General features: G+C 35.1%; 1 protein-coding gene across 1 annotated transcript in view; it reads left to right on the forward strand.

Annotated features, from left to right (window-relative positions):
- Nucleotides 1-2476, forward strand: part of LOC134846001 (uncharacterized) — a 45242-nt gene extending 42766 nt beyond the window's left edge. The window contains exon 5 of the mRNA XM_063863164.1: nt 1757-2476. Within this exon, the coding sequence (XP_063719234.1) occupies nt 1757-2361 (605 nt within the window). The 3' untranslated portion in view covers nt 2362-2476. The remainder of the gene's footprint in view (nt 1-1756) is intronic.
- The last annotated feature ends 8776 nt before the right edge of the window (nt 2477-11252 follow it).

The raw sequence follows: 11252 nt of genomic DNA on the forward strand, positions 1-11252 counted from the left end.
TCCAAGTGGAGTGGGTTAAGCTGACCCCAATGTTTGCTAATTACAGAAAATCACTTTCGCTCGCGTACAAAGGTCAAAACTAAAACTCTCGATTTAGGGGTCTCGCCTGGTGGGTAGGTACCCCTTACGGGTCCTTACAAGGCTAATTTATCGCTTTTCAGGGGGTTCCGGGGTCTTAGGGTCAAAATTGCCAAATGGCCTCTTTGAGGTCATCCGAGGTCAAATGAGGTCAAACGCGTCCAAACGTCTTATTTTCGATGGGAGATCATTCTCACTAAGTTTCATTCATATCGGACCTTCCCTTCCCATATTTTCGAAAATATTGGGTCAATTAACACTTTTCTTTAAAACTGCCATTTTCACCCCATAGGAAGTTCCGGAGAGGATTGGGTCACTAGACGTCCCCCTACTGGGTTCTGCCCCCCTTCACATTGGTGCATTAAAATCACAAGTCAATTATCACTATCAGGTGTTAATAGCCTTATTCAATTTTCAAGTGCTAATAGCTTCCGACGTAGCCGCCGGATTGGGTCCAAACATTGATACATTATAGGTCTTCCCCAAACCTACCATCCCCCCAAGTTTCAGCCTCCTAGCATTATCAGGGGTCGAGAAATAACAAAAAGTGGGTTTTGTTTACATAAGGCGTAAAACCGGAAGTAATAACCGGATGCGTTCAAAATCCCGGTGGTGATCTTCCCTCGCCTAGGGCTACAACATATTGCAATATGAAGTCATTCTGACCATTAGTTACCGGTTTACAAAAAGTGCTAATTGCATTTTCGGAAATCATTATCACTCGACCCCCAGGGGTCCCCGGGGTCTGAAAATTTGCATGCCCGGCTAAAATCATCTCTATTAGTCACCCACCAATTTTCATAAGGATCGGACCAGTGGTTCCCAATCCGGGGAAGGGTTTCCAGAATTTTAGCGCTTTCTTCTTTTTTCCAATTCTTCGCCCTAGAGGTCAAATTCAATGTGCAAATCCGATTACGATTGTTTGTTCTCTCAAACTAAGCTTATCTGTCACTGAATTTCATTGCTACAAGTTCATACAGTCGGTTTACGTTGAAATTGAATTTCGCAACTTTCACCCATTTTCATCATTACCAATTTTACACTCAGGTTTCTATAGCATGTAATACAGTAGAATCACCAATTCTACACAAACTGAACAAGAAAAAGTATCTTACAAGGCTCTAATTACTGTTGACTAAGATAAATTGAATTGAGGTGACATGACACAGTTCCCAAAATTTAAATCGACAGATTTTGTCCTATTTTACAAGTGCTCAAACAATGGCCTGGCGGTGGACGTGCCGGTAATCCAACAGGCATTTTCAGAAACAGCTCGTGTCTCGGGACTGGGAATCTCGCACCAGCTTTCAGCCCGATTGTGGGTTTTGTTTTAGCGAATTATTCGAGTTACAAAAATGGTACGAAATATGCTGGTAAATTTTAGAAATGGTACAATAATGTCAATCTTTTTGTAGGACGAAATCTGTTTGCATTATAGTCACATTGATCAAATGTACCTTTAAGAAGCATTAATTTATTATATGAACTGTGAGTTATTGCTGGAGTCCTAAATTTTTTAAATGATAGACGTGCAATATTTTGTTTTATATTTCACTGGGTAATTCTAGCTGAACGTTTTGATTGTTTTTTTTAACTTTTTTGAAAAAAAAATTAGAGGTATTAATTGAATTTTGAGGTGTTTAAAGTTTTTGTTATTTCGAAAAATTCTATTTTTTAGTAAATTTCGAAGACAGTTCAACAAATCAACAGCTAATCGGATCGGTAGACACAAGCAGACCGGATACATGCAAAACAAGTTTAGAAATCGAAGAAGACGAAAAAAACAGCAGCAAAAGTGAATCACATTCAGAACGAACAGACCAAACAGTAGATTCCAGCAAACCAATTTTTCACCTTGACTGGTCAAATCCAAACGAATTCGTGTCTTTGCCCTCCATACCCAATCAAAGCGAAGAGCCAAATTACAGTGCAAACTCAACAACAGAATCTTCCAAAAGCGACGAGTGTCAATCGACAGCTTCCGATTGTGGAACACTATCTTTTCATGCGACTCATGCAAACGGATCAGCTTTAAGCGAACAGAAGATTAAATCTCAAAAACGAAAATCAGAAAGTAATTTTGTTGCAGCTGCTTTGTCAGTTAATCAAAGTTCGATGCTAAATGACTCAGAAATCTCAGATTGTTCCGACATAATTATCGGTCGCAAATCAATTCGACCAATCCCAGAGAAACAAATAAATTTTATTAGCTGTCTACAGAAAACTGAAGCAGATCTAAATGATATCACTGGGAGCTTTCTCTTCAGTGACTGCAGTTTTTAGAATTTGCGATTTTTTGCCATCAACAGAAGAAAAAAACTATATTAGACTGTAAACTCATATGTTGTTTTCGTTTGTGCTGTTTTTGAAGAAGTATGAAAGTCAATGTTTCCCAGAAGTATTTTAAAAATCTAAATGGACAAAACTACAAAAGAACAAAATGTAACAAGGATAGATGGTGGCGGTGCAAATAGGACAAAACAGACATTTCCGTCCTCACTGATTTAAGTGGAGACATTTTGTCAGGTCTAAGTTTTTTTAAATATCCAAATGTTTATATTAAAGGCGAAGGAATTAGGGTAATTGCGAAGTTATAATAGCTTTTAAAACACTCAATTTGTTATTCAGTTAAATTTGGAATTTAGAATCAATGTTTTGATCAATCCGAATCACGACTGAACGGTATTTACACTAGCCAGCTTGCTTGCGGAGTGCATTTGTACGATCTTTCTTTTTTGCCAACCTAAGTCGCCAATAAAAGTGCTACTCTTGGTGGCAATTTGAATCCGTGGGACGCTGTAGCAGTACAAGGCATATATGCCTTGACATTTGATTAGTTAAATGAACTGAAAAAAGTTATTTGTTTTAAACAGCAGTACAATGATTACTCTTGCGATTAACAAGCGTTATCAAATAGGAATATAGACTTTTTTCTGGTTAACAACTAGTTAATCAAAATCAGTTGAATCACTTGCTGACTATGCAACTCACTTCTTTTCACTTCTCTTCTCTTTTCTTGAAATCTTCCAGGTTGCTTCACCTTTGTACCCTGAGGTCTGGGGTTCAAGTTGTGGCCGGACTTGAGCTTTTTTCATTATCAATGAAATTGAAAAAAAAGTTGTGAGAAAAAATTGTTGGTTTTTCGTTTCTTCGCTCAAGTTTTGTTGGCTAAATTGCCACAACGGATTTTGCTTGAGCTGTAGACAATTTTCATTGTAAATGCAAGTGCAAAATTTTTGTTTCTTATTTCAGGGAGGGACTTGAAAGATCATCAATAATTTTCTCAAAATCCCATCATAAACGCTATGTATCGTTTCGCGTTTGGTTGCGTTTATTTGGTTTAAGATAAGAATGAATAGAACCATGTCCGAATCGTTCATGCTTGGTCGAAATATTTCAATGGACTTCTTGCGCTGGTTGATTTAAGTAATATTGTCCGGTAAAGCTCTATGAAACTTAAGTTTGATGGTGAATGTTCTGCAGTTTATTATTTTTTAAGAGTCGATGAACATAGTTCAGACGCTTATACAGTTGCTGATGATTGTTTTGTTTTAATTTCCAAGAAAGTCTTAAATTTGTTAATGTTTAACTTTATTTTTCCTCGATTTGACTTGTGATTTCTTCATTAGTTCAATTCATTTCCTTTGTTAAAACGAAAGCAATTTCCACTATCGAACAGCAAAAGTGGAAAGGTCACAAAAAACGTGATCGACTTCTAGTTTTGAAAGTGCTATTTAAGTATCAGATTTCCCAGCGAGTAAAAGCTTTATATATTGATCCAGTTTTCTCGAATTGGGTTTATTTAATCAAAAAAGTGTCCATCTTAAATTGTTGTAGAAATACAAAAAACTTTAAGGGCATCTATTTTTTGTTGTAAAATTCGAAAATTGAGATTTTTTTTCAAAAAATATTTTTTTCCTGTTTACTTGATTCTTTTCCGGCTGTCTGATGGCTATGTTCGTTTATTTAGAAAACTTAAACTGGCTGATGATTGTTACAACTGTCGCAGCGAATATTGATAATTATACGGGAAATTACCTGTTTGCGAAGGTAGCGTTCTTATTGAATTATATAGCGTATGAAGTAATGGGGCTTGAGAAAAATACCTGAATTAAGGCAAATATTTTATCCAAATTTTCCATCAGTAGAGGAAACATTAATCATTTCAGAATTAGTGCGGGAAGAATAAATTCAATAAAAAATTTTCCTAAAAATTTTTAATTGTTTTTGTATTATTAAGTTCTATCATCTTTTCAAATTTTTTTAAAGAGAAGTCAACAAGTTGACCCGATACAACCAGTTTTGTAAAATAATAGAGTAAGCGTGAAATTAATGTTATTCAATCAGCAGTTGATAAGTCGTTAAGGCAACTGGCCTGTTTGATTTTTCTTTGCTTGTGTTTGCGATGTGCTGCTGAGCGTCTCTTGTGTCGTATTTGGATTTAAATTTCCATTGCTTGTAATTTACTTTACGTGTAATTACCCTTGCGATAAGCAAGTGTATTGTAACCGGGTTCTAGAATTTTTTTCACCGTAAATAACTTTTTTCACAGGACTGATTAATCTCTGACATACTCAATTTCTTGAAATTCGAAAAATTACTTCATCTAGGTAGTTGGAGTTAATAGGTGGAGCACGTTTGAGGTAGTAACTATTTTTTCAAATGAGTTTTTTTGAAAAAAAGTTGATTTTCCGTTTTTTAGATAGCATTTATATTATCTGGTACTAACTTGAATTAACCCAATTTGTAAATTATGATTTTTTAATAGTAAGTTTTTTTCCATTAATTGAAAGTTCTGTGATATGTCATTTTACCATGTCTGATTGAGAATAACTTTGTTGTTCTATAAGTTTTTTTACTAAATGGTTTTGACTGATGATCCATTGGCTTAGTCAACTTATATTTTGAAACTTTGACGGCCAAAAATTTCTATTCGACAAAATCAGGTATTATAAATATGTATGGGATTGGGTTTTTATTTTTACTTTTTTTGAGACACTTTCGAAATTTTTTACACATTTCAAAAAATTTTTAGCTCAGTAGAAATAAGCTCTACCCAAATTCAAAAAAAGTGAATCAATGAAAAGAGCGCCTGCTCCCCTGGGTGCATGCATAATCACCTTGTCTCTTTGTACTTTATCCTATTGTCTACAGCTTTCTAAAAAGTATGTCGGGGAAATATTTGACCCATATTTCTGGATTTTGTTTCGTTTTCTCATAAACTAGTCTCACAAATCTAAAATTTTGCGTTCTATGGATAAAACGCGCTATGGGGAGCTCACCCGCAAAAGCTATGGCCCTCGGAAAAGTCAGTAATTGGTTTCTGTACCGTGTTTTGAAACTATTTTGCTTTTTTCGAAAACTAAACTATCAAATCCCGAGTTCTTGCGTTCAATCGAAACAACAGATTGTGTGAATCTCTTCTGCTCAAGTGGCTACGTCTAAATATTTTACACAAAAAGGTATGATTTGCAGAACAGTCAAACTTTTGATTTTTTGCCCCCTTTTTTGTGAACTTGTTGACTTTTCTCGAAAGCTACCCTGCCAATTCTTTGGTTAAGTTTTCAGGTTCAATCGAAAAAACCTGTTCTTGTTACATGCTATGTTTCAGCGGCCACGACCTTCTCATTGCATGAAAAAATTGATAGATTTGGGAAAGTCAAGTGTTTGAACTTTTGATCGTTCTTAGAAACCTTTTTTGTTTTTCATAAAAACTATCCAATCAAAGTTAAGATGAAGGGTTCAATCGAAAAGACCGGTTGCGAAAATTTTTCCTACAGAAGCAGCGACTCTTTATTTTAGTGAGGAAATTTTAATGTATATAGGAAGAAAGATCGTTTTCCTAAAAATTTTCACTCTCACTTATTTCAGTAGACGTATTAAGGTTTCCAGCAAAGACCAATTTTTGAAATCACCCATATCATCCCGCATAGGGAAAACAAATTCAAAAATTGTCGAACAGCTGCCTCAAAGTTTGACTGGGTTCTTTTAGATTTTTTCAACATTTTTTTTTCGTCTTAATATGTTTTGTTTGTGTTGTATTGTAAGTGGCGCAAAACTCAGCTTTGCATCTGTGTTTTTGTGTCATAATGTACCCTACAACGTAAATCAGTGTAAAACATCTTCGTTAAAATTTAGCTGTGCTATCTTAGCTGTTTATTCTCATGAAGTGTAGTGTATTTGAAAATATGAGTATAACCCATCTCATAACCAAGTAGCTAAACTCTGAAACTCAGTTTAACTCTTTACTCAGGGTCAATTATGTTCAGGTTTTTATCGCTCCTGACATTGCGGGCATTTTCTGAGAAAGCATATTGAGATCTCGGAACAAAGTAGCTCAGTTTGCTTTCAAAATTCTTAAACTTGTGTGCTTTTCGCGTCATAGTTTTGCGCAGAAAATCAGATATGTTTTTTTGTTACTTGTCGAGCAATTTTTTGACATCTCCAAAAGTGAGTTTGTTTGATCAAAAATTTGTTATTTTTTGAATGGTATCTGCACATCTAGCACATAAGGAGCAGTTTGGCCAACAATCGAGGTCTTAAAATGACACCACAGAGAATGAAAATTGTCTCTGTAGATCAGAAATACTCGGATCTCTAATATTCGGATGTATTGCACTAGAAGTTTTTCTCAACCCTTTTCTGCGCATATGAGTGAAATGTGGACTTCTAGGAAATTGGTGTAACGCGGCTGACATTTTCTCACAGCTACTTTGTGCTCTTTGGAGCTTAGTTTGGTACTCCGATATCTTGCAGTTACATTTAAATGCATCAATTTTGGTGCAAGCGTGCGCGTTCATTTTAATCTATTACGTCAAGCTTTTTTACTCTATCAAAAACCACAGTCAAATATCACGAAGTTTGACTGTGATGATTCATTAGTTTGGCATGCTGGTTTTATAGTTGGCTTACAAATTTTTAACACAATCATAAGCATTCTCAACTTGCTATTTTTTAATCTATCAAAAAATCATATACCACAGTCAACACAAAGTTTGATTGTGGTTGTTGATTAGTTTGTGGCATACTGGTTAAATAGCTGGCTTACAACATTTTTAGCTTAAGCATAAGCATTCTCAACGTTTTTCTTATTATATCAAAAAATCATATACCACCGTCCACTATACGTTTGGCTGTAGTGGTTGAGTAGTTAGGCATGTTGATTTATCAGCTGGTTTACAAAACTTTTAATACAATTATGAGCATTATCAACTTTGTATTGCTTGACTAGAACATAAATACATCTCATTTTGGTTAAACGCAGCATTTTGGCTGAGAAAAAACGGCTTCTGAATACATTTATCGTCTAAAAAGCTGACATCGGTATCTGACAACCGCTCCAATATCTTTATTTTCAACCGCAAACTATTGGTTTGTTTTCCATCAAAAATCAATCACGCTAGTTGGAGCTAAAAGGTAAGCACATCGATAATATAATTCATGCAGACCACAAGCAAGTTAGATAATAATAATGAAACGATAATAATAATGAATTATAGTTTGTTGTAAAACTGATATTTTTGCTTATCTCGAAGTAATACAAAACAATGATTATAATCTCAGTACTGATCGAAATGTTTTGTTATAAATGGATCATTATCCTTGCGATAGCAAGGATGTTGCAACCGGTAATAGACTTTTTTCCCTTGAACAACTTTGTCCACAGATTTCAGCATGCATGCAGTACACGACATGCATGCAGTACACGTATATTTGCGCTCATTGGTCTATTACTCGCACTGTGCGTCCTTATTAATGTTCGCAGTTCAGATTTTTACAAGATATTTCTTAGGCATTTTTTTAAGTTTTCGACTTCGTCGCTTTCGGTTTACTTTTTGTCGGCTTAGTTTCCGCCGTGTTTTTACTATCAAACTAAATCACTTGTTTGAAATTTAGTTTTCTTACATTATAGTTGCTTTTAGTGATCTGATTTACCTCTGCTGTTTTGCAATTTTTTTAACATTGACATCGTATATATTTTTTTGATTTTGTTTGATTTAAAACTTTATTCTGACCAAATTAATTTCGAGTGACCTAATTTGAAGTTGTTTCAATGGAATCATATTTTTAATGCCCATCTGCGGATTGAACAAAATGCTCAACATCTTAATTGAAATAATAATTCATGGCAAAAATTTTTTCATCGCCTTTTTTTGTTTTGTTTTTCGGCTTGATATAGGTTTCGGTCTATGTTATATTGACTTATAGGCCTCATATTGCGCCTTTTGTGTGCGTTTCTGTGTTTTGAGGGCGAAGGGGGCTTAATAACTTCTTATTAGTCTTGACTTTTTTTTCAATTTTTTTCTTTTGGCTTTTTGGGGGCCTCGTAGGTTTCGGGCTATATTATATCGGCTTAGTTGTCTCACATTGTTTCTTTTCACGAGCAAATAATGTTTTTTGAAAGATTTAAGGGCGACGGGGACTTTTCATAAGTCTTAAGTCATGTTGATTTTTTTTCGGGTTAAACGGTTTCTGACAAGGTATTTACCACTTGGTAAATTATCTTCCGATGCTAATTTCATATTCTATTGTCTCGGCATGTTTTTGTATCAAAACTAGCCTTATTCATTATGATACAGATTTTTTTTACATTTTCGATTTTCGGTTGTTTTGTGTTGTATTGCAAGTGGTGCGAAGCTCAGCCGAAGTATGATTCAGCCGAATATGCTGTCAGAGAGGCTACAAGTCAGCCAAAGTATAATTCAATGGAATGAAACTTTCAAGAATGCTGTTTCTGTTACGTAATTATTGCAACTTTTATGTTTTAGTTAAGTAATTTCGGCTGGCTTATATGGTAGCTGGTTTAGGCGATTTCAGCAGATACATGATTTTTCAAATATTGTCAGATCGATGACGCCTTGGAAAAAGTTAAACACAAACAAAAACAATATGAGACAAATTTTAAATTTAAATTATCACATGATTCATTATCTGCACGAATTATGCAGTAAACTTGGCTGTACTGCTGAACTTCATTTTCGCAAAACTTTTACTTCGATTTTGCGCAAAATTTATTAAGCGTCTTAAAAATCATGGTTGTGAAAACGGTTCAAAAGATTTGTAAGGAATCATGCTCTTTGCAAAAAATCTCAACCGTATTGAGACGGAACTACTTGCTGATATAAGTAGGCACTTAATTTGATATTTTTATAAACCAATTCTAAAAACTTGAACAACTAGTGACCAATCAATACCAGTTGTTGAACAAAAAGCAAAATCACGTGCCTCTCGTGTTGTAGCGATAATGGTGAATGTTATATTTTCTTCAGTCGGGCGTTATATAGAAGCGCGCTTTGCCCAGGATCCAACTGCTTGCTCTTTCCAATAACAGCTATATCGGTCTTGAAAGTTTTTCTGAGACGCGTTAAAGCGTATTAGTGTCACTACGTAGCCTCTATAGTTATTTTTTGTGCTTGCTGTTAAGCATTTTGTGACATTTTTTCGAAGGCAAAGAAAGCTTCAAAGTTTTGACGGATCTCAATTTAGCCTGCTCATTTCAAGACAAGTTACTTGATTTTATTAGTCCTTTTAAATTAGGACACTTGAATTTTCTTGAGCACTAGTTCCATGTTTTATTAGCTTAAATTGGAGAACTTTGCTCTCAGTTAAATTAACTCTCAAGAAGTTTCTTGATCACTAACTCCATTTTGTTAGCAACCGTATTCGGAGTAATAGCATTCTCTGAGATACATCTGTAATCATTGGCTTAGCCGAAGCAGGAGTAGCAGTCGTTGGTAGGTTGTTTTTGTACATAATGACTATTAGCGGGTCAAGTAGCTTTGTCGAAAAGTAAAAACACTGATTTATTTTGCTATGGAACTTGAAAGTTATTTTAGCAGACGGTTAGTTGTTCTATCGGGGCTTTTTCACTCATTACTTTTGCTATTAACAAGGTTTTTGCATCGAGTACTAGATTTTTTCCCCTTAAACAACGTTGTGCACAGAATGGTCAATTTAGTATGATTTGTATTTTCCACTTTTGACAATGAAACAATAAAATAAATCAGCTTTTCAGGCCACAACAGGCTTTATTTCAGTTCACATGAATTTAACTAAGCATGCCTTCAGATCTTCGAACATTAATAAATTATTTGTGCACTTCATCATTTCTTCAAAAATTTCGTTTCTATGAGCCTGCTGACCTCTAATTAAGGCATGCGTCAAATTCGTCTGCAATTTTCCATCCTATAGAGCTTAGAAGCTTACCTGAAGCTTACTAGGTGTTTCTGGTAGTTCTTGTTTCGAGTAGCTTGATTTTGGTTGGATTAGAAGTAAGAAGTAGGCACTAAGAGCTTACTGACCTCTAATTAAGGCATGCGTCAAATTCGTTTGCAATTTTCCATCCTCTACAGTTTAGAAGCTTACCTGAAGCTTACTAGGAGTTTCTGGTTGTTCTTGTTTCGAGTGGCTTGAATTTTGGTTGAATTAGAAGTAAGAAGTAAGCCCAACGGTGCCAGCGACAAACGATATTTGGTATGAAGTGCGCTGGATTAACAAGCACCTCGTAAGATCTTTAGAACCAAATTTCGATCCTTACGTCGACATTGTTGAAGCAGTACGGCATGAGAGGCTCTTCAATTATATGATCACGGATGAATTTCAATCCATCCGTGAACGCAAGTTTGCTTTGTTTAGCAAACGTTGGTAATTTCCTCTTTGATTCTAATTTTACGTTTCTATTTTGTAAGTTTTCTCTAGTTCGCCAATGTCTAGATGGAAGTGACTGAAAAGGACCTTATTGTGGCTACCGTATCAAATTGCTGTTCATATTGAAAAATCCTGTAGACGGAACAAAAAACAATAAAATAAATCAGTTTTTCAGGCCACAACAGGCTTTATTTCAGTTCACGTGAATCTAACTAAGCATGCCTTCATATCTTCGAACATTAATAAAGTATTTGTGCACTTCATCATTTCTTCGAAAAATTCGTTTCTATGAGCCTACTGACCTCTAATTAAGGCATGCGTCAAATTAATTTGCAATTTTTGTTATCCTATAGAGCTTAGAAGCTTACCTGAAGCTTACTAAGATTTTCTGGTAGTTCTTGTTTCGAGTAGCTTGAATTTTGGTTGAATTAGAAGTAAGAAGTAAGCCCTATGAGCTTACTGACCTCTAATTAAGGCATGCGTCAAATTCGCTTGCAATTTTCCATCCTATAGAGCTTAGAAGCCTA

This window comes from Symsagittifera roscoffensis, chromosome 5 (assembly GCF_963678635.1).
Source record: "Symsagittifera roscoffensis chromosome 5, txSymRosc1.1, whole genome shotgun sequence".
Taxonomy (NCBI): domain Eukaryota; kingdom Metazoa; phylum Xenacoelomorpha; order Acoela; family Convolutidae; genus Symsagittifera; species Symsagittifera roscoffensis.